Raw genomic sequence first — 21520 nt, forward strand, 5'->3', positions numbered from 1 at the left:
GCTCAACAGTGCCCCGCAGACGCCCCACGAGTGCCATAGCGCAAGATCGCCATGGCTCGCAGCTGCTGTGAAAGTTCTTCTAAACCAAATCACTCATGATGCAGTTGTTAGTCTTTTCTTTGAATTGAATCCTATGGGGAACCAACCAATTGTACTACTTCCTAACTTCAACCACCCATCTGACTCTGCTGGCCCGTGCAACTTTTGTATTCACAAGGAATATATACCTGCAGGGTATTAAACTTGAGACCTCAATCTGTCAAAGCTGCAGAAAAGGAATGACTGCTGACAATGCACAGCCAAGTTTATTCCCATGAACTTTCATATGCCATGTTGCAGAACCACTGCTGTGAAGCATTAAAACCATGGCTGCTAAAAAAACAACGGATGGTACTGCAGTGCACTGGTGGGATGCTCCATCTCCAGTAAACACTGCACGAATACCCTGATGACAACACTCTGCCAACAAAATAGAGTGGCCTACAAATGCTGAATGGCACCATGTGCTTCTACATGCCTGGACACAAATGCAATGGTACTGGGGATCCACAGGGACAAGAAAATGGTGTGGCCATCACTCTGGACTACTGATGCTTGGAACACTGGTTTCATCAGCTCTGATGTTAATGCAGGCCTAGCCAGGGCAATGGAGACTTTTGTGCACATGTCTAAATTTGCTCCATGTTCACATCATTTTATTAAACCACTTTGAGGCAATAGCTGCCAGTAAACCTGAATATGGAGTGTTCACTGGGACAACCTGAAAAGCCAAAATAAGCTAAGTTCAGCCACAAAGTGCTAGGTAATATGCTATGTGCATTTGGCATATGAAGACTTTACTTATATTTCACAGTGTTGTCACAAAGGATGCCAAACAGGAAAGTGAAAGTCGTTATGACTTGAGACAACTTCTCATTTCCCTGCATTTTGGAAACTTGGGTGTTTGATAACTCCAGCAGACATTCATTCATTTTCTATATGCCATTCTGTATTCTCTCCTAGACCCTACAAGGAACCGATTCATATTTGAACAACGCAATAAAACCACGGGACAGAACGAAGAATGGACACCACAAGCGCTGTACTCGCAGCTAGATTTTTTTATTCATGGCAAAGGTCTCTTAAATACTAGGAACAACACAAACGTTCTGTCCCATTGTTTTATTGCGCTGTGCAAATATGAATCAGTACCAACTTGCCCAGTTCGCAGCCTTAATAAGGAACCGGTATCAAGCACAGAAAGCACTGCTAGCTTTTTCTAAGCAAAACAGACAATGCTTGCATCACATTCATTGACTGAGCTCAAGCAGCCAAGCTCCAGAAATATGCTTTGCTCACAGGCACAAATTAGATCTGTATGACGCACCTTCATTCAGGCAAACACAACACTTCATACTACTTGGTTGCCACTGCAAGCCTTGCACAGGTGTACGAGAGCTGCTGTGAAGCACTTGAGTAGAGCAATTTTCTGTTGAGTGCATTAGACGCACTCTTTAACAAAGTGGCTTAGTGACTATGTGAAAAATATCTCTGTACAATACTTGTGCGTGTAGTTGTGTGCATGGAAAGGAAAAAGGTTGCAGCATCGGGAGCACACATGAACTGGGCCCTTGAAACTACCTCGTTGCACCCAACAGGCTGCAGCCGGAACCAACTTTACCCTGCCTACTTCACTGCTGAGCAAAAGCTCAGCCATGTATGCACAAAGTAATCAGTATTCAAGGCTGGCACAGCAAGTAAGCTTGTTTCACTGTACACTCATTCACATGCTGCACTTCTTTCGCTCCTAGATGAACCAACGACATTTTCAGAACTGACCTTGCAACCAAACAACACACTGCCAAAGGAGGGCAAATTCCAAAACAATGAGAACCAACGTCCAAAGTTCAGCAATGCCTGAACTGCACTACCGAAAACTTGTCTGGGACCACAGCTTCTGACGCCAGCCAATGTTCCTTCCTGGCCTCTGGCAGATGAGATGCCATAGAGAATGTGCCCAGCAAACCAGGCAGCTTTCAATGAATGTGACACAGAGCAGTCACCGATGTGCGGTAGTCACTCGTGAGTGTGCAGTGAGTGGCTGGCGTTCAAGCACACTCAGGATCCTTCGAAGCAGGTTCATCTGCTCGGCATGCCTGAGGTCTCTGCGATGCTCACGCTCGTCCCTCCGCCGTTCACGCCGCTCGTGCAGCTCCTGCAGCCGGTCCAGTAGCTGCTGCTGGTCCAGCGCTGAGCTGGCCCCCCGCTTCCTGGTGGCCCGCCGGCTCATGTGGTGCTCCTCGTCGCCCATGGCGGCCAGCTCAGCGAGAAGCTCAGGATCATTGTCCTCGGCCTCCTCCTGCTGTTGCTGCTCCGCCTGGGGCTCAGCCTCGTCCTCCTCTCCCAGCGCCATCACTTCTCTCTCCTGGGCATTTTCGAAATGCACAGGCATCACCCAAGCGGAAGAGGTCGAGGGGTGCGCTACACCCATACTGCTCAGGCGTAGAAAATGGCATTGCATTTTGGAAACGGCACAAGAGGGAACAAGACACAGAAGGCATACAAAAACGACAGGACCAGCGCCGTTTATTTACCATATTTACGCGCATAATTTGCGCCCTTGCATAATTTGCGCACCCTTAACTTATCACCGGGCTTTACAAAAAAACATTTTTTACTCGCATATTTTACGCACCACGCTGTGCTAGACCACCATCATGCACGCGGGCTCTACCCTACGGCTCTACCCAGTAGCATTCGGCTATTCCGCATGTTTGTTCGGAAGGCGTTTTGAATCTTTTGTGCACTGGGCGTTCATGGTGGTGTCAGAGGCCGCTGTCACAATCGCGGCGGCACCAGCGGCATCGCCACTCGGAACGGCCAGCAGCACTTCCGGGGAGGATTGCCAGCTGATAGAAGAGTCAACACCGCTGTTTGTTTGGCTGATGCATGTGACTTGACTGCCGGCTACGCTTTTCTTTGTGGCTCTGACTGCTTGCGTTTGGTTGTTCGGTCGTGTCTTGCGATGGGATATCACAACTAGGGCCCTAGAAATACTTGCTAGTCTGGCGTACTCCGGCTGCGGCGGGGTCTGCTGCTGAATGACCGCCGCGGTGGCGCTGCAAGCAATCGGTGTGCCTTGACAGCCACGGCGTCTGCAGTAGACGCGCACGTTTTGCCCCGCGAAACGAATTCCCTGGGTGTTTTCAGATGACTTGCGCATGCGATTGCACTGATTTTTTTTATTTCAGCTTAGCCGTGGTTTTTCAATGCGCAGTTCAGTCATCGGCGTAGCGACGCAAACGATTTTTTTTTGCGAGCAAATTTTGTGCGCGTACTCCAGAGTCTGAGGCGAAACGAACCCACTTATTTTTACACCCTATTCCCCTTTCTGAATACTGCTTCCATGCCGTATTATGTACCGTCTTCTGAGGAATTTAAATAAAAATATCCTTGCATCAAAAACGTTACCCACGATTCTAAACCACATGACCGTGTGTGCACGCAACAGAGCGCTATTGACAGCGGCATTTTCATTCATACTATTGATCCGATCTCAACTCCTACGAACTCTGAAGCTATAAAACACTGAACACTTCTAGATGCACGCACAATTAAAACATGTAAGATGAGAACCTGAGTCCTGTAAATCATGTGCTTTAGGCAAACTGCAGGAACGCATTCCTTAGTGCTTAGGCAACCGAGTTACAGAAGTAATGAACACAAGCATGCATTCTAAGCAGTTCTTAGAATCCCGTGCTTGGTAAAATATCATTATTAGCCCATGCTGTGTAGGTCAAATGACCTGTCAGGGAAAAGATACTCAAGGATCAGCAATGTATAGCACAAAATAAAAATCATTGTTAAACACATTTATTTCCATCACTTTCGCACTCAGGCTGCCGACATTTTTGTTTGCACCACCTCCTGGCATCTTCTCATCTTTAACAGCTTCGGCTGCTATTTTTTGGCAGCCCTCTCAACATTGATTGACTTCATGTAGAAGCGCAGGTGAAGCAGAATATAGAATTTGATTACAGTGTTAACAATTTCACGTCCATGTTTCACACAGCCCAGAGGCGAAAAATGTACATGTGCTAAAAAATCAGCGAAGTCAACTATGCTCTTCTCGTGCAACTTGTTCAGACTAAAATAAGTAGTGAAGCTGTCTTCAAGGCCGGTGATAATTATGTTATTCAAGGGGCCAGACGGATACAGTAAGCCACCATTATCAAATTTTGCAGTGAAAGCTGCAATCCGATCATTTTCTGTATAGCCACTGCTTTTAAGTCGTCAAGGCTAAAGCACAGTCTATGCACTGGCTTTTTTTCAGTGGTTTTCTAGCCCGAGATACCATAAATTAACATCTCGTGGCTTTATTCCTGTCACACAGGCACTGTCGTCAGAGGTAATACTTGTACGTGGCGCACAAGAAACCAATGCAGTTTTTACATCATGAGCGCTCCTTTATCAATTCATCTGTCGAGTCTAGGCAGCATATTCTCGCTGCACGGCTGTTTCTTCGCCACCCAAACTAAGGAATTAAGTGACCGCTTCTGGAGCACAGTTTCCCGATGGTGGTAGTTTCGCAAGATTGTAGAATGTGAGTACATTAACAGTAACCAAATACTGAGCGGCATTCCGATGGTCAAAGATCCTGATGATTGCCGAACAATGCTAAATACGCTTTCAAGTCTGTCTTGGCTCAAGTTTGCAGTCGTCACATACTTAAAACGATGTGTGCCGAGATCTGCATCTGCGACTAATTAAGTGCGCTCTGAATTGAAACACGAAGTCCCTCTGCTATGCTGTTGCTCAAAAACCCGCCGACTGTGGCCTTTGCATGAATTTCCGACTTTGTGAGGTTTTCAAGGAACTCCTTTAAAATAAAAATTTTGTTAACTGCGGGTATAACGCTGCTTTTGGCACACGCGCAGTCATTATCCTGATAAGCTTATTTATTCTTTTGCAAAGGATTCAGTGCCTTCCACGAAATCATAAGAGCGTCCTAACGGGGTGCAATAAATAAAAAGACCTTTAATCATATGATCACCAAATAGCTGGAATGCTGGAGCAACTCTCGTTTTCTCAAAAGAATTGGGATTCAGGTGCATGCTGGTGATCTTCGGCATGGCTTTAAGCTAAACACTCGATCTGGCTGTCCATTTTCTAAGCTTCTCGGATCGGTTTGAGCGTGCACCCGGCCCTTAGGTGCATTAAACCATTTGCCTGCAAATGCATTTCGCACGTTTTTAACTAGATGGTGGAAATCTGAAGGAAAGTCAGATGGCGAATTGAGCTGGCAAGATGTGGCGCTTGTCACGTTGTCTAGACATGACGCGATCACACATACATAAGAACACACAAACTAACACACACGCGAGTCAGCGTTCATGGATTTCGCAAAAAAACAAAAAAAAAACACCAGTATTATGGGCTCGCGACCAAGGAGCAGCGCGCACCACTACCGCAGCCACGGCACGACCGCTCCTGCAGGCATGACGTTCCGAATGTGTGCAGCGCCCCCTGCGCATTCATCCGAGGCGCGGCCAACTGGTTCCGTAGAGAGCCCCGCGCGAACGGCAGACTAGCAAGTATTTCTAGGGACCCTATCACAACTATACGGCAAGTTTCAAACTGCTTGCGTCGGCAAACTTGTGCGCACGTGGCTATTCTCGCTGGCTTCGTGGCTCCGCGCCGTGATAAGGCGCCGACAAGCAGTTTGGTCGACGCTCGCGCGGTATTGTTAAAGAATTGTGTGGTGTGATAATTGATTTGATTCGTGCTTGCTATCCCGGACGAAGTTGCGAAAGCAAACTTACGGAATCCGGAACTACCGAACAATTGGCTGGGCAGAAAGCAGTTTTAAAGCAGACGCTGTTTTAGCGTCTTATTCAGCTTCATGCATGCACCTTCACGCCATCCCGCAAGGGGGGGGGGGGGGGGGGGGGGAAGATGTGCGGCTTTTCATTTAGAGTGAACATTTTTTTCGGGGGGCGGCCAGCGTGGGGTGCGGGTCCGGGTGCTGACGTATACGCAGCAACATACACTATACCTATATTGTGTGTTATGACTTTGTGGAGTTTTTTAAGTCGTACTCGCGAAATCCCCGCGTAATTTGCGCACCCCCTTCTTCGAACCCTAATTTCTGAATAAAAAGTGCGCAAATTATGCGCGTAAATACGGTATGTTCCTTCGGTATGTTCCTTCCACATTCTTGTTCCCTTTTGTGCCATCTCCAAAATACACTACAATGAACCAGCTAATCCAAATCAGGGTATTACAAGAAAATGGCAAGGACATCTCATGTTTGATGCCACTAAGTGTGTAATGTGAAAAACCCATAGCTGTGTGCAATCTTTTTGAAGCGTGCGTAATGTATAGGCACCCCAAAATAAAGAATAGTGCCAGATATACTTACGCATCATTGTAAGCACGCTCACAGTGTCCTGCAATTGTCCCACTAATACAGCCGCCTTCTTGTCTTGGCTGATTAGTTTGTGGGGTTCAACATCCAAAAGCTATGAATAGGCTAACAGAAATGCCACAACAGAGGGCTCAAATTAAGTTCAACCATTTGGGGTTCTTTAACTGCCATTGCACAGCACACATGCATATTTTGTATTTCACCTCCATCAAATGTGCCTTCTTCAGATCTTAGCAATACACTGCAGTGAAGTAGAGAAAATTTAGGCTTGACAGAAAATTTACACGAAAGCATATGCACACACAGCAAGCAATGTCAAACCTTTTGTAGGAATAAGGCCATCAAAATTTGTCATGCACTAGTGACACACAGTATTTCATTTCTGTATGCACATGCAGCTATTGCTTTCATTTCCATGCAAGCAGTAAGCATTGCCCATTTCTCTGCAAAGGCACCCCTTCCCCAATAGACCAAAAATTAAGATTAGGTGTTAAAAAAATTAACAAAATTTCCTCACCCAGACCCCCCAATAAACAGTGTACATCAAAACTCAGTTTTCCGTCTCACCGACAGCAAGCAGAGGTCTACCCCACTAAGCACCTATTGCAATCATATCAAACTGCTGCTGCAAGCAAATAAATGATGTTTTTTAGCAAAAAGAGTAAACAGCACACATCAAATACTAGACCAAAGAAGCAGTACCGAAAGATATGGGCAAAAAGAGACACAAAGCAAACACAGGCAATTACTAAAGGGGAGTACCGTGAAAAATCTCAACAAGAAGACAGAGCGTTAAAATGCAGTTCTGTATGTGTCATATCTTTACGCATGAGTGATTTTTAACTGAGCTCCGTCTTAAACACTTGTCAGACCAACTTGCCCAAATATATACAGTGCTAAGTCACTGACTTCCAACTACATGTCAGAAGACAAACTAGCTGCTTATAGCAGACAGCTATTATTTTCACGAGGTATACTCTTAAGCACACGAAACAAATGTAGCATGTTAAAAGTAACCATTTAAAAATGCCATTTTCTTTCCTGAAGTGTTTGCAAGGGTATCCTGAAACAGCTCAGGTCAGCCCTTTCGTCGCAAAGTCCCCCAACCAGGCTTCTCAATTTTATGGCTGTGGCTTCCCAGAAACTGGGCTTCAAGCTGCAGCTTGAGGCAGCCCCGCTCAGTGTTGCTGTTCACAGCATAGCAGCATCTGTGTGCATGCTCAGTGGAACACCAACTGATTTGGCGGATGTAAATCTGGTCACGTACCAGCGGTGGATTTGAAAATCGAGGGGAGGGGGCAGAAGGGAGAAATTTCCGGTGGAAGAACTGCACTGGCCTCCTCCCCCATTCCCCCTCCATTTGTGCTTGATGAAGGAAAACTAAGAAATGTATTGTGCAAATATGACAGCACCCTCCTCCCTCCAAAACATGCCCATTGAGCCACCCTTTCCACAAGTACAGCTATGCGGGGCGTTTCACCTAAGATATTACACAACTTTTTTAAAATAGGCTTTCTGAGTTAGAAGAGCAATTTATTCGGCATGCCATTGTCAGCGGTGTAGTACATCAGAATATAGCTAAGACGTGCTAACTAGCCGGCTGGTAAATTAAAATTGAATAGTTAGCTTTTTAACTATTACCGCAAGGCTCCTAATTACTGAGAGGATTGTGGCGCATCGTGAGTAATATGCATATCAATTTTTAGAACTTCGAAAACGCGATTACCCTCGGCGCGGTGACCAAACAAATTTTGGCTACATCGCGCCAAAATACATGCACTTTCGAGAAACTTGCAGGCAAAGCAACCTCTCCAGTGCATGTAAGTCGTCGAAATCCCAAAAATTTGTTGGGCCACAGCACACAGGGTCACCGCATTTTCGAAATTCTAAAAATGGAAATCGATATCATCAGAGTCCTTCAATAGCTATTGAAGGACTCTGAGTATTTACGGTGGGCAACATGCCCCTCAGTAGTTAAGGAGCCTAACAGTAATAATGAAAAGTTAACTATTCAATATTAGTTAACCAGCCTGCTAGTTAGCATGTCTTAGCTGTATTCTGATGTACTACGCTGGTGACAATGCTATGGCTGAAAAAACACTCTTCTAACTCAAAAAACTGAGAAGACACCCTGTATAGCTGCAAGAATAACCAACCACTCTATGGGTTCCTGAACAGTTACTCAAAACTGCAAGCTCATTTTCTTTACAGTGAAAGAGTGTTCAGTGCATGTCTCCTGCCTGGTTTTACATACTTTATGTCTTAAGAATAAACTGCACTTCTACGTTGGAAACAAGGCAACAGCGGGCCACAGTTACCTTTGCACCAAACAAATCTAATGTTATCAACAGGACAGTAGTGTTTGTGTGGTTTGGAAGGTGACAGAAATGACGACTACAATCAGGTGCACTTTGCGCTACATGTGAGCTCCCAAGGACATACTTGACTCATTTTTTTCCTTCTTTCCTTTGCTTTCCACCTGTGCTATGCATAAAATTCCACTGCCATATAAGCAAGCAAGCTGCATCGGCCAGGCAGGCCAGTGTGTCAATAAAAGAATTGCACTGATGCGGTAACTTGGTGGCATCTGTGTAGATGACAGCCAATGCTCAGAGACACTCATAGACAAAACCATGCAGCTGAAGATGGAGCCTCACCACATTACGGGATCACAGACCCATGCATCACCCAACCTCTGCTGCAATGAGCAAAAAAGGAGCTAACATTTTCTCATTACTCTTGATGCAGCGATGCGTTGCATGGTTGTTAGCTTTTTAAGGGAACTGGTTTCATACTATATAAGGGGCGTGCTTTACTACAATTTCAACACTGCCATTTGCCTGGAAAAAGAAAGTCAGTGGAGAGTCTCTCAGATTGCTAGTTAATGTTTATTCGTGCTGTTCTTTCACTCGAAGCATGTTAGCTCGCAGCTCCATGGATACAGTAGTGCACCCTTTAGCTACCATCTGCATGCACCTCCACCTGGTGTTGAAAAACCCACCAGTCAGGAGAAAGCCCTGTATGATGCCCAATGTGAAACCGCAGTAAAACAAGTAGCTTGGTTTGCTGGCATCTTGTTTTGGTCAGCATACGAACAACAAGCCTCAACAAGCCAACACGAAAAGAGTTCTTGTCTGTGCTGCGCCAAACTGTAATATACATTGAGCAGGTAAAGTGAAGGGTAGGGAGGTGATGAGCTCATTTTGATGTACAAACAAGAAAAGCCAACAGTCAACGAAACCAAAGAAGGCATAGGTGAATGTAAATGTAAGATGCATGTAACTGTAATGGTAAGCTCCCTTATGCTATCCAAAATAAGGCAAGCATAGTAGGAAGGTGGCAGGTAGTCATGTGGTTGAATGAGGCTAGAGGGTTTGTGCAGATCAGGTGGCTTCAGCTGTCAGAGAACAAGGTTGATTCGAGGTCACTGGGAGAGGCCCTCCTCCTTCAGTGGACGCAGTAAGGCTGATGTCAATGATCATCATGAAGCTTCCCTTTGTTTCAATGACTCTGGGCTTCTTTCATTGGTACAAACTACAAAAGATGGCACTCACTGTGCCCTGTTCCTCTTCCATGGTGCTGCTGAGCAGGATGTGAGTTGTGCCAAGGTTTGTGAGCTCCGCACAGCGCCGCTTCCGGCGCTTGATGGTCTTGTAGCGATTCTCGCACTGCTCTGCCGTGCGTTGCTGGCCTGTCTCTTCGAGGAGGTGCTCAGCGATGCGCTTGAACATCTCCCTCTTGCTGCGGAACTTCTTGTCTGGACCAACGTGCTGCACATAGCGCACATAGTGCTCCAGCAGGACCTTGCTCTCGTTGCTGTTCCACTCGACGCCTGCACAGAACACGCAGCCAGACATTATGGGGCGGGGGGGGGGGGGTGAGATGCTACTAGCAGTTGGTAATTTTATGCCTGAAGGAATATTATTGCACGACTCATCATTCAGGATGGCTATAACCTCATACATGCCCTGTCATTTGGAAACAAAGAGCAGATGAATATTAACTTTCTACTGCTCAAAACACTAATCTCATCCACAGAAGAACACTTGCCAAGAAATGTACTCAACTACAGTAAAAAAAAATCCAGGTCAACTGCACTATACTCACCAGCCCGTGCATAATCTTAAAGACAGAAGATGCAAGGCCACCATGCGTAGCACAGGCATCACACACGGCACCTGAAGCAATTATCATTATCAAAGAATGACCACCAGTAAAAGGAAAAAATAGAAAATAAGCCATTCATTGCACTGCCTCCAAGTCAAGAGCTCACCTTGTGGGTGTAGCAACCCTCTCCCTATGGCAATTACGAGAACTGACAATAAGCGACAATCTCTCACACAATGCTGACACTGCACCAGAACCAGGCAAAGCTACCCCTCCTACGAATCTGTAGCCCCAACTGCTTCTCCTTTCGTTGATCCACTATGAATAGCGTTAAGAACACAAAACTGGGCAACTCGACGGCCATTAATATTTGCACAGGCCGCAAAAACACGGACAAGAGGCAGAGATATAAAGACATTACGAGTGCTGTTACAGTGGTGGCCCAGCCATTTCAAGTTCTGGAGTAATTTTTGCAGCAGAAAAATACTCATTTCGGAGCACCTTTGTATCAGAACGATAATTCAGGAGCAGCTCGAAGCAGCACGAACGGAATAAAGGAGTCACCCAGAATATTTTGTCACTAACGAGATCACATTCAGCCATGTGTAGCTAGGAAGAAAAAAAAACAGAAGAAAAGGTGCTCACAAAAAACAGTGATATTTCATTAATGCTGGCACTGTCTTGCACACAAGTTCAACCAAGCATGCTTGACTAAAAGTCCAAAGGACACATCCTTGAACCATTCTTTTTTTCATGTTGGCACTATCTCAACGCTTCTTGGAATTATTTTACAAATTCATCAAGCTCACAAAGCGAATCAGCAAGGCTGAAATTCCCTTGTTCCAACAAAGCTTGACCTCGTTGGACCTGCTCCAAGCTTTTGTTCTTCGAACCAGAAGATGTGACCCCTCCAGCCCACAACCTTTTGATGCAACTGACATCATGCGCGAACATGGAGGAAGGAAAACTCGAGAGATGTTCTCGCTATTCGAGCTGCTCTCCACAAAGTGTGCCGGAAGTCATGCGCTTTCACATGGACTATGGGAGTCTTTGTTGGGCAAAGGTGCAGCCAATAGTGACGCCGGGCGCAGTGGTGCTGTCTTCTGCATTGTCTGCTGCGCATGCACAAGCGCGCTGAGACAGCGGCCAGGTGGGGGGGGACGGGGAGTAGACTTCAAAAAATGTGACTTAACCGCCACACCCGAGTTTTTTCCTTCCTCCATGTGCGCGAATGAACTGGCTGCTAAATTCTACCACAAGCCAGCGCACCCTGGACTGCCAACTGCAGAAACGTTTTAGCAGGGAAAGCCTGAATGGTTCCAAAACTGCGACCGCGTCTTCCTTTTGGCACAGCTAAGGCGCAATACTGATCAATTTTCCGCTTTTGGAGCAGACTGGAGTAGCAAAATGCAAATGTATCAGTATGGTGCAAATGGAGCAGATGAAGCACCACTGCTGTTACTATCAGCTGAAATTTTTATTCAAAAAACAATGAAATGTATAAGCTGCTGATAGAATAAAAAATTACAAAAAGAGCGAACAAATTGAAGGGAACAATTTTATAAAAGAGAATAAGAAAATTGAAGGGGACACTTAAGCACCACCTTAAGGGTATGACGCGATAGCATTAATGGGCTAATGCCCATATATATGCGGAATTGGTCGTTCTCTATTTTACATTCAGAGATCCCTGGGAGTTCTCACACCACTCCTGCAGCAGCCGTTAAATGATGCGCCACTGCCCTGCAACGGCCGGTGCTGCAACCGGTGGGGCTCGTGAGACCCAGGTTGCTCTTCCTGAGCAGCCTCTCTCGCCCAATCATTCATTTCACCTGCCACGGTGGGCAGTTTGCTCACAATCCGGAGGGCAGGTTTGATAACGCCACAAAGTCACGTGACATAGATGTCCCACCTGGCATCTTGGTGGCCCACTTAGGTTGCTTCTCTGGGGATTTTTCGCTCACGACCAACAACACCGACGCCAACTACGGGGGCAAACCACAGACGCCGACAACGATGACAGCTTTTCGGCGACCAATGCCGTCGTGTTAAAGCTCATGCACACACAGAGAGAGAGGTGTGTTGTGTGTGCGCAAGTAAAAAAAAAACCTCACATGCCAAGTGTCAATGGACCATGCGCTGCCTTGTTCCTCAGCTGGCACCCTGCACCCGTTGCTTGGCATGCCAGAGAGAGAAAGAGAAGGGGCTTCCTCACTCACCACCACTGCGGGCAGGAGGTGGCGTAGTCAGTTCAGGGATCACCTGCACGGGCACCAGCGCGCTGCCTTCCAGGCTTTCTGCTGGCTCCACGTGGATCACCATTTCCTTCTCCCCTGCGTGAGAAGAGAACACTGTCCTTTCCACCCTTGGCTTTTCCCGCCTGAGCACCCACATGACACTAAAAGCAGCACAGATTTGTAGAACCAAGGCAAAAGACAACACTAAGAAACATAACACTATTTCTTGCATGAATAGAGGGAAGAGAAAAGGCTCTTTAATGAAAAACAGGCTTTAGCTGCAGTCTAAGAATCGCTCAGTAGTGCAGTTTGTGGGGCCAGTTGGTTAAGCGACTTATTCAACAAAACTGCACAAAACAAGACGGGACAAGAGTGCAAGCTTGCAACTGTATTTCCTGAAACCAAACAGCGTGTGACATGCTACGCTGTGCTGAGGAGGGGATCTGGGAGAGAACAGCTGTTAAAAAAAAAAAAGTGCAGAAAGTAGTTAAAAGATTAAAAACACATAGCCAATGAGTTGGAGCGAATACGTGTTAAATGCAAACACAAGAAGGTTTCAGAGTTTGTCAGGAAGTGATTAGCAAGATGTGAGCCAACATAATATAAAGCTAGCTTTGTAATAAGATCGGCGAGAGCCTAAGAAACCATGCTGCCCACCACGGAGAGACTGCACAAGACTAGGCATGACAGCAGAGACATCCATATTGATCCGACTTGCAGTAACCACCTTGCTTATTCTATTCTGCTATATAAGCCTTCAGCCTCCTGCAGCACTCAAAACATTGCAGCATAAATTTTCAGCATAGTACACCAACTCTCCAGCATACTCTGGTTTTGCCACAGCTGTAGAGACAGCAACACTTTCTCATGAACACTAGAGAAACACAGTGCCCAAACTGTGTCGGCTGCAATATTATTTCGCATGCAGATTTTGACTACATTTAGCTATGGTGACAAGCTCAGCTAGTAGGCAAAAACGCATAAGGAGAAGGAATGGCACGCATATTTCACTAACGTGCTGCCACTAAGTTTGGTGGGACATAAACAGAACTTGCTCACGGGCAAATTTGTTGGTAATTGCAAAGGTGACAAAATGCCACCACACAGATCATCACAGACAGCACTGGCAGCATTGTGTGCAGTGCTGGTCTGTGTCCTTCTGTCTGTGATTAAGCATGCCGCACTGCTGTATCTGTTCTGCGACCTGGTAGGGCAGAGGATGCCATCATGGCAGGCTAGTGCCTTAGCTTTTATATGCCACCTCAGCGTAAGCATAGATTGCACTGCTGCAGACTCAATGCACAGGGCCTCCAAAGCTCGAACGGTGATGTCGCAGTTTCTCTAGGATTCTATATAATTTTTTAATTTGGGTACTGCACTTAACATATGGCCCAACCTAAACTTCCCATCTTTGCCATGGATGCTAGAAGCATACTAAGTTATGCCAAAAACTTAAAAGAATGCCCTGGTTTTACCACATGGCATGGCACAATCAGGCCTACCTTTGGATAGAAAGTGGGTGTACAAAGCTGCTAGACAACTGCACCTAAAAAAAAAAAAAAACACTGGCTTCAGAGTCATTATACTAGTTTTGTGAGCAGTATACTGCAGTGCTGGCCAGTCCAACTCACAAATTCAGTGCTGTTCTCACACCAGCTTTAATTTAGTGCAAATTCAATGAGAATATAATGCTTTTCTGCGAAAAATTTTAATGCAGGCAGTCTGAAATTATTGCAAAAACAAAATTTAACCCTAAGGCTGAATTTCAGTTTTTCTTGCATATGCACACATCTCTAGACCAATGCAGATTCAAGCAATACAATTTTTCTCAGTAAGAATAAAAATGTTGAATTCTGGCTGCTTACAAAACCCATTTTTATGGAGGCATTTAACGGCGCTGTACAGATTAAAAGACGTAAAAAAAGCTGAGAGATCCAAAAACTCCATGATACGTTGTACTCCTTTGTCAAGAACCGAAGCAGGCAAACCTATTCTTTCCATGCGGAATTGGCTCACTGAATAAAACTCCCTCTTACGCAAACAAAAGCACTGGGAAAATGCAACTGTGTAAACATGCCAACCGCATAACAATGCGGCAATATATTTGTTATGCCGTGTGATTGCTTTTGCTATTCAAAGCCTGCCACTGAAAAAACGAGATGTCAGTATGCATTGTTCAACCATTAATACATAGCTCTAAAGCACACATGACCGTGTTTCTGTTATGCTTTCCATTGTGATCTACGAAACTACTGTTCTGAACTGAACAACGTGCTGTATCATCAGCATGTCCGCTGTATCACCAGCGTGTCTCCCAGAGTTATGAATACAAAAACGAAATTTCAAACATTTCAAAAAGTAGCGCGTACCCCACAGACCGAATGGATTAACGTTCACCAATGCCCCCCGTCTCAAGCCAATCTATTAACATTACTTTTCGCAAATAAAAAATGCACGCGCCCTGCTGTGCAACCTAGAGTCACTGGATAATTTTCCAGAGACTCTAGTGCAACCTGCGCTACACGACCCTTCAGCATACTCGCTGCGTGGCCAGAACGCAGTACCGAGATCACAGAACGGTTCTGAACTGAACGAGGAGCGGTTGAAGCAGGCTTATGACTAGCTTCGACCTGTTCGGAGCGGTCCAAGTGACACTGCTCCCGCAAGGTGCGCAACAGCACGACCGTGCACACAAGCACTCTGCGACTCTGGATGGACACTGGCGTACAGCAGACGCGGCCGACGGGCGCCCAATAGAACGACACACGCTGCGTCCGCCATGGCGTACTGAGCACCACCCGAACCGACCTAAAGCGTTCGGGGCAACCCACCTTCCACGCGGACTTTTAACAGCGAAGTCTGTTGTTGTTGCTGCTGCTGCGCCATCACCAGCCGGAGAAAAGCACGTCAAACGTTTCCAAAACGCGGGATTCGGAGCACAAAAAATCGTATAGCGAGCGCCTATTCTAGGCAAGTGCAGGGAATTGCCCACCACAGCTCCGAACCTGCACTGTTTGGCCACTCTGAGCGGGTTTCGAAGGGAGGCGCTAAAGCAAAAATAAGCGCTGGCCGCGCGCGGCGCTGCCGGAAGCTCATTGTCAAAGAAAATATCTATGATAATTGTAGGGGAAGTTCTTTGTTGTTTGAGGCCAGGACTGGAGTTTTGCGGACTAAGACGTATAGAGTCAGGTACCAGGAGATAGACACTTTGTGCATTGCGTGCGGAGAGGAGGAGGAAACGGCTGAACACATACTTTTCTGTAAAGGGCTTCACCCTACAGTGGAAGGCAGCGGGGCTGACTTACCCAAGGCATTGGGGTTTAGGGATAGTGAAGGGAAAGTGGATTTTAAGAGGTTAGAAGTAACCAAGCGAAGGTTATCTGATTGGTAGCAAAAAGCAAGACAGGAGTAAAATTTCACAAGACATGGCTAGGTGGCTTGAGCTACCGCCCAATGTAAAGGGTTCAGCCGTATCCATCCATCCACCCATGTTTCTGGATATTAGGGGAGCCTATGACAACGTTATTCAGGAGTAATTGTGGGACATACTGGGCACATTGGATGTGGAAGATGAAGTAATTAATCTTTTAAAAGATATATATAAAGGTAACAGAGTGCTCATAAAATGGGAAAAAAATGTATCAGGGCCTGCAGAGATACAGCCGGGGCTTAGGCAAGGATGCCCTTTGTTGTTCATGTTGTACCAGCAAGGGTTGGAGACCAAACTAGAGGGGAGCGGACTAGGCTTCAACCTTTCTTTTTTCAAGCAAGTGGAATAGGTTAAACAGTCATTACCGGGACTAATATAAGCGGATGATATAGTGCTAATGGCTGACAACAAGGAAGACTTGCAGAAGTTGATAGACATATGTGGTACAGAGGGAGATAGATTAGGTTTCAAGTATAGTAAGGAAAAATCTGCAGTCATGATATTTACTGAAGAGGGCGGTGAGCATGGAATACAGGAGTTCATGCTAGAAGTAGCGGAGGAGTACAAGTATCTTGGGGTGCGGATAAATAACAGTGCTGAGTATCTGACAGAGCATGAAAAATATGTAATGAATAAAACTAGTAGGAATGCAGCTGTCATGAAAAATAGGGCACTGTGGAATTACAATAGGTATGAAGTGCTAAGAGAGATATCTGGAAAGGGCCGGGTGATGGTCCCTAGCCTGACTTTCGGTAATGCGGTCCTGTGCATGAGACCAGATGTTCAAGCAAGGTTAGAAATTGAACAACGGTGAGTAGGGAGGTTAATTAGCTTTAGGAGCACATTGCAATACACCAAATCCGGGGGTACAGGGTGATATGGAATGGGCGTCTTTCGAGAGCAGAGAGGCTAGCAGTAAGATAGCATTTGAGGAACGATTGAGAAAAATGGGGGAAAAGCAGTGGCTAGGAAAGTTTTCAGATGCCTGTATATAAAGAATGTTGACGTTGACACGAAATGGAGAAAGCGAATTAGAAAATTGACAAGCAAATATCTGGACAGCAGTAAGGGGGCAAATCGGCAATTATCGGTTAAGAAAAAGGTTAAAGAAACAGAGAGAGCTCTGTGGAAAACAGGGATGACGAAATCGGCACTGAGAACATACCGGACCTTTAAACAGGAAATTGCCAAAGAAAATACCTATGATAATTGTAGGGGAAGCTCTTTGTTATTTGAGGCCAGGACTGCAGTTTTGCGGACTAAGACGTATTATTAATTATTATTATTAAGACGTATAGAGTCAGGTACCACGAGATAGACACGTTGTGCGTTGTGTGCGGAGAGGAGGAGGAAACGGGTGAACACTTGATACTTTTATGTAAAAATTAAGCTTCACCCTACAGTGCAAAGCAGCGGGGCTGATTTATCCAAGGCATTGGGGTTTAAGGACAGTGAAGGGAAAGTAGATTTTAAGCGGGTAGAAGTAACCAAGCGAAGGTTATCTGATTGGTGGCTAAAATCAAGACAAGAGTAAAATTTCATAAGTCATGGCTAGGTGGCTTGAGCCAGTATTTAGAGGGTGTTGCTTGAGCCACCGCCCGATTTAAACGGTTCAGCATTGTCCATCCATCCATCCAGGAGGGGGAAAGCTGGCCGTCCATTTGAGTTGGTGCGTCGCTGCATCGCTGCATTCAGCGTGTTTGAGCGTTGTCGTTGGGAAAGGGTGGCGCTTTAACCTCGTTGGGATAACAAAAGCGGGTAAGCTCGTCCCTCGGAGACATAAAAATATGCAAAAAGTCTACAAAACGCAGGTACTACTCCACACCCAGCCGACCGCGAACATTTCGCCTGAGCGGGGCACCCTGCTGTATGATGCATTGCCAACCAAAGGCATATAGAGCAAAAAACCATCTGGGGCAGAAAGTGCACTGCAGAGCAAGTAGACGACGAGCGAATGCGGGCAAAGTTGACGAACAGTTACAAGCGATGAGCAGTGACGCTCGAGGAAGAAGCGAAAGAAGATTGGCTAAATGAAATGGATGTGAAACCACTCGGCAAAAGCACGACACGACGGTAAAGCAAGAATGGAAGGGTGTGGACGAAGAGTAAAAGGAACGAACGGAGGCCTTCGAAACGATAAAGTGAAACGTTTGCATTGGTTTTATGAAGTTCAACCTAGTGCACCTCGTAACCTGAGTCGCTATTGGGACTATAGTGACTCATGTTACGAGGGACACCGCAGCCACTCTGGATAATTTAGAAACCCTGGGGTAGGTTCTTTTTTGTGCACTGACATCGCACAGTACATGCGTGCGTGCGACCGCTGTGACTGGGATCCAATTCGGAACTTTCGAGTCAGCAGCCGAGCGCGCACTACAACCACTGATCGGTCATCACGGCGGCGAAAGAAAAGGGAAGCGCGAAAAAAAAATACAATGAAGCAAGCACTCATTAAGCAGGAAAAAGATGGCAATAAATAAAACTATGGGAAAAGACAAACAGATTAGAGACGTACGCCCGCAGACACGGATACAAACGACATTTCCCTTTCTGTGAGAACGAGAGAGGGCTCGCTGATGCGGTAGAGGTAATTTGAACGGTTTCAGTTATTTATTTGGTAAAGCGACCACTATTCGTGATCACTGAGCAGCTCTCAAAGACTGGCAGGCAGCCGCAGTCCCTGCAGTGACACCATTAAGGCGTCCGCCACGGTCCCTTTGAATCACTCTTCCCATTGCTTGAGCACCAGTGCAAACCGGAAGCGGGACAGTTTTCTGCATATATGTATCATGTGGACAAAGCAGCTATCATTTTATTATATATAGTGAATATGTCCTATCTGAGAATGTACGTCCAAGCCCGAAATGAATTCTCTATTAAAAGTGGATGTTTGTTGCGTTGATATAACCGCATCAAAATTAGCATTTTATAATTCTAAAATTGCATTTATTTGGCTGGGCTTGTGGTTACGTTAACGTTAAACTGAAACTTGAAAAGCAGTCATTTCTAAAACCAGGCAGGAGCAACATGGAACTCAATTATAAGGTCTGCATTAATTAATTAGTAGTGAAAACAGTAGCAACGACAGCAGAAGTAGCAGCGGTAGCAGCACGGAAACAGAGCAGAATCAGTGCTCGAAAGTAGGCAGTCAAGCACACCTGAGCAGTGCAGCAGGTACAGTTGGTTGGGCAAATCGTGGTGCAACTGTACTGGAAAGCAGTGTCCCGGCCGATGTCTTTGCAGTGAGCGGGAGTAGCTCTGCAGGCACGACTGGGCTGAAAATGTTGCAAAATAAACTGGAGGGTCGTGGAGGTGGCGCAACACATTGTGGCCACTGATGGTGTTCGCTAGCTGCTCCGAAGCAAAGCCGTTACCGTTTGAGAACTGTTCCAACTAAAGCTCCGGTTCCAACAGTTACAACCATGGTTTCAACTTCGGTTGTTCTGGGTTCAAGCACGAACGGGCGAGCCAGCAGCGCGGATAATTCGCTGAGTGCGACTGCACTACAGCAACCGTGTTCCTCTTCAAGGGAATAAATCTGCTCTTATATTTACTTTTCAGACATTTGCTACAAATTTATCGAAACTGCGCGGTGTTCGAAAAGTGTTCCCGTGGACAACTTCACTAGTACCTTCGAGCGCGAGCTGTCAGCTTGCTGGCCTTTGTCTTTGGCCCGTAACGAAACACGGTGTGTAAATGCACCACACGACGCCGTGCACTTGGCGTGGCGGCGTAAAACAAAAATTCAGACACGCAGTTTGCTGTAATTATATAAGGTTGGCGTCTAGTTAATTAAAATTGGTAATCTATTAATGTATTCATTTTTTCCTAACACAATTCTTGACTTCTTCCGAACAATGTGCTTTGCGCACCCATTTTTCACAGTTATTGATAACTTGATGCACCTTATGTTGTATTATCATTGATACTAACTAGTTGTGAATTCATTTCTTCATGTTTTCTTATATTGTATTACCTTGCTGACATGTTCCCAATGTCTTCTTTGTGTGGGCTATCATATGTTGTTAATACCCCTACAATAATGCCTCATGGGCACTGTAGATATTTGTAATAAATGAATAAATAAAAGGAAAGGTGCAAAGTCAGAACATTGTATCTTATTTATAATCCAAGTTTTTATTTACAACCTGTTAATCTTTCAGTAAAAAAATTAAAAAAAGATTGGAAATTACAACTGTCACCCAGTGATTCTTGCACACAATTTATTTCAAAGGTGTCCAAAATTCTGTTGGTCCCTAACCGGAACAAATTGCTGAACACAGAAGAACTCTGTTCAATTGTGTTCGTGCAACTGGACTGTTTTTCTGAGAACAGAAGGAACATAAGCTGAATATATACCCACAAAACACACTTTTGCTTCTACTTACATAGAGGCCGACCCCCGGGCGCGGCTGGAGGGCTCATGCCTCCGCTCCCCCAACCCCGGGCTGCGTCTCTCCAGAAAATGAGTGATGGCATCAGGGGGCAGCATGTCTTCTTTTGTATGGTTTTGGACAAAATCGACTAAAGAACTACAGTTGCATAAAAGCTGAAAGCCTTAATTAAGCTGTTGTGGTTGCATAGATTTGTCTCCACCATGAAAGGAGACCCAGGTAACATCGAAACATGTACAGCAGGTTTACATTTTTGTTCTGGTCATTAATTCAATGTTCATCATCATCAGCCTATCCATGCCCACTGCAGAACAAAGGCCTCTCCCATATCTCTCCAATTAACCCTGTACCCTCTCCAATGTCAATGTCCTTTATTTCTATCATTCTTGTAATGCTTCACATAAATGTTCACATAACCTTTCCTTAACATTATCGTAAAATAATTCAAACAAAATAAATGTAACATTCTAAAAATGGTAAAACGATGACAACACTAAGAGTTGATCCAGTTTACCATCAAAATATCCGACCGGCAACGGTAGCTTTCCGAACATCTCCAGTTACAAGTGTGTATGCGGTAGCAAATGAGCGGCCACTTCACGACAGCAAGTTATTTCTTTGGTGCGCAGTCTTTTTCAAGACTTCTAACCCTCCCCAAACACCCAAATCATGTACTGACCTGAAACATCAACTATGAAAGTACCTCTCAATATAAGCCGTCTGCAACTCCACCTTTCACTTTTTACATGATGAGCATCTCTAAACGCTAGTTTTGCTGTCTTCTCCCCCGTTCTTGAAGCTCAGCAAAACCTCGCTCCCGGGGACGAGGCAGACATACCGTGAAACTTGATCATGACAAAATATAACAAGAAGGTTGCCGCTGCAAATGTTATGCAAAAAGTTTATGGACCTCAAAATAATTTCTTCACCTCCCCACCCATGGCAG

General features: G+C 45.5%; 1 protein-coding gene across 2 annotated transcripts; it reads right to left on the minus strand.

The window, feature by feature from the left end:
- Positions 1 to 286: 286 nt before the first annotated feature.
- On the minus strand, positions 287 to 15775 carry LOC144127897 (uncharacterized). 2 transcript variants are annotated; one of them, XM_077660874.1, is made up of 5 exons: positions 15120 to 15376; positions 14253 to 14296; positions 12733 to 12846; positions 9961 to 10238; positions 287 to 2404 (listed from the first exon to the last, which is right to left on the minus strand). In XM_077660874.1, the coding sequence occupies exons 3-5, from the start codon at positions 12833 to 12835 to the stop codon at positions 2039 to 2041; spliced, it is 747 nt and encodes a 248-aa protein (XP_077517000.1). In that variant the 5' UTR covers positions 12836 to 12846; positions 14253 to 14296; positions 15120 to 15376; the 3' UTR covers positions 287 to 2038. The 2 variants fall into 2 exon arrangements, with proteins under 2 accessions (XP_077517000.1, XP_077516999.1); XM_077660873.1 differs by lacking the exons at positions 14253 to 14296; positions 15120 to 15376 and adding an exon at positions 15582 to 15775.
- Between the last annotated feature and the right edge of the window lie 5745 nt (positions 15776 to 21520).

The sequence above is a fragment of the Amblyomma americanum genome, chromosome 4 (genome assembly GCF_052857255.1).
Source record: "Amblyomma americanum isolate KBUSLIRL-KWMA chromosome 4, ASM5285725v1, whole genome shotgun sequence".
NCBI lineage: Eukaryota > Metazoa > Arthropoda > Arachnida > Ixodida > Ixodidae > Amblyomma > Amblyomma americanum.

Coding starts and splice junctions, on each gene's coding strand:
- LOC144127897 (XM_077660873.1), bottom strand. CDS start 15,636: ATGGCGCAGCAGCAGCAACAACAACAGACTTCGCTGTTAAAAGTCCGC. Junction 12,847..15,581: donor GTTAAAAGTCCGCGTGGAAG/GTGGGTTGCCCC, acceptor CTTCTCACGCAG/GGGAGAAGGAAATGGTGATC. Junction 10,239..12,732: donor ACCTCCTGCCCGCAGTGGTG/GTGAGTGAGGAA, acceptor TGTTCTGTGCAG/GCGTCGAGTGGAACAGCAAC.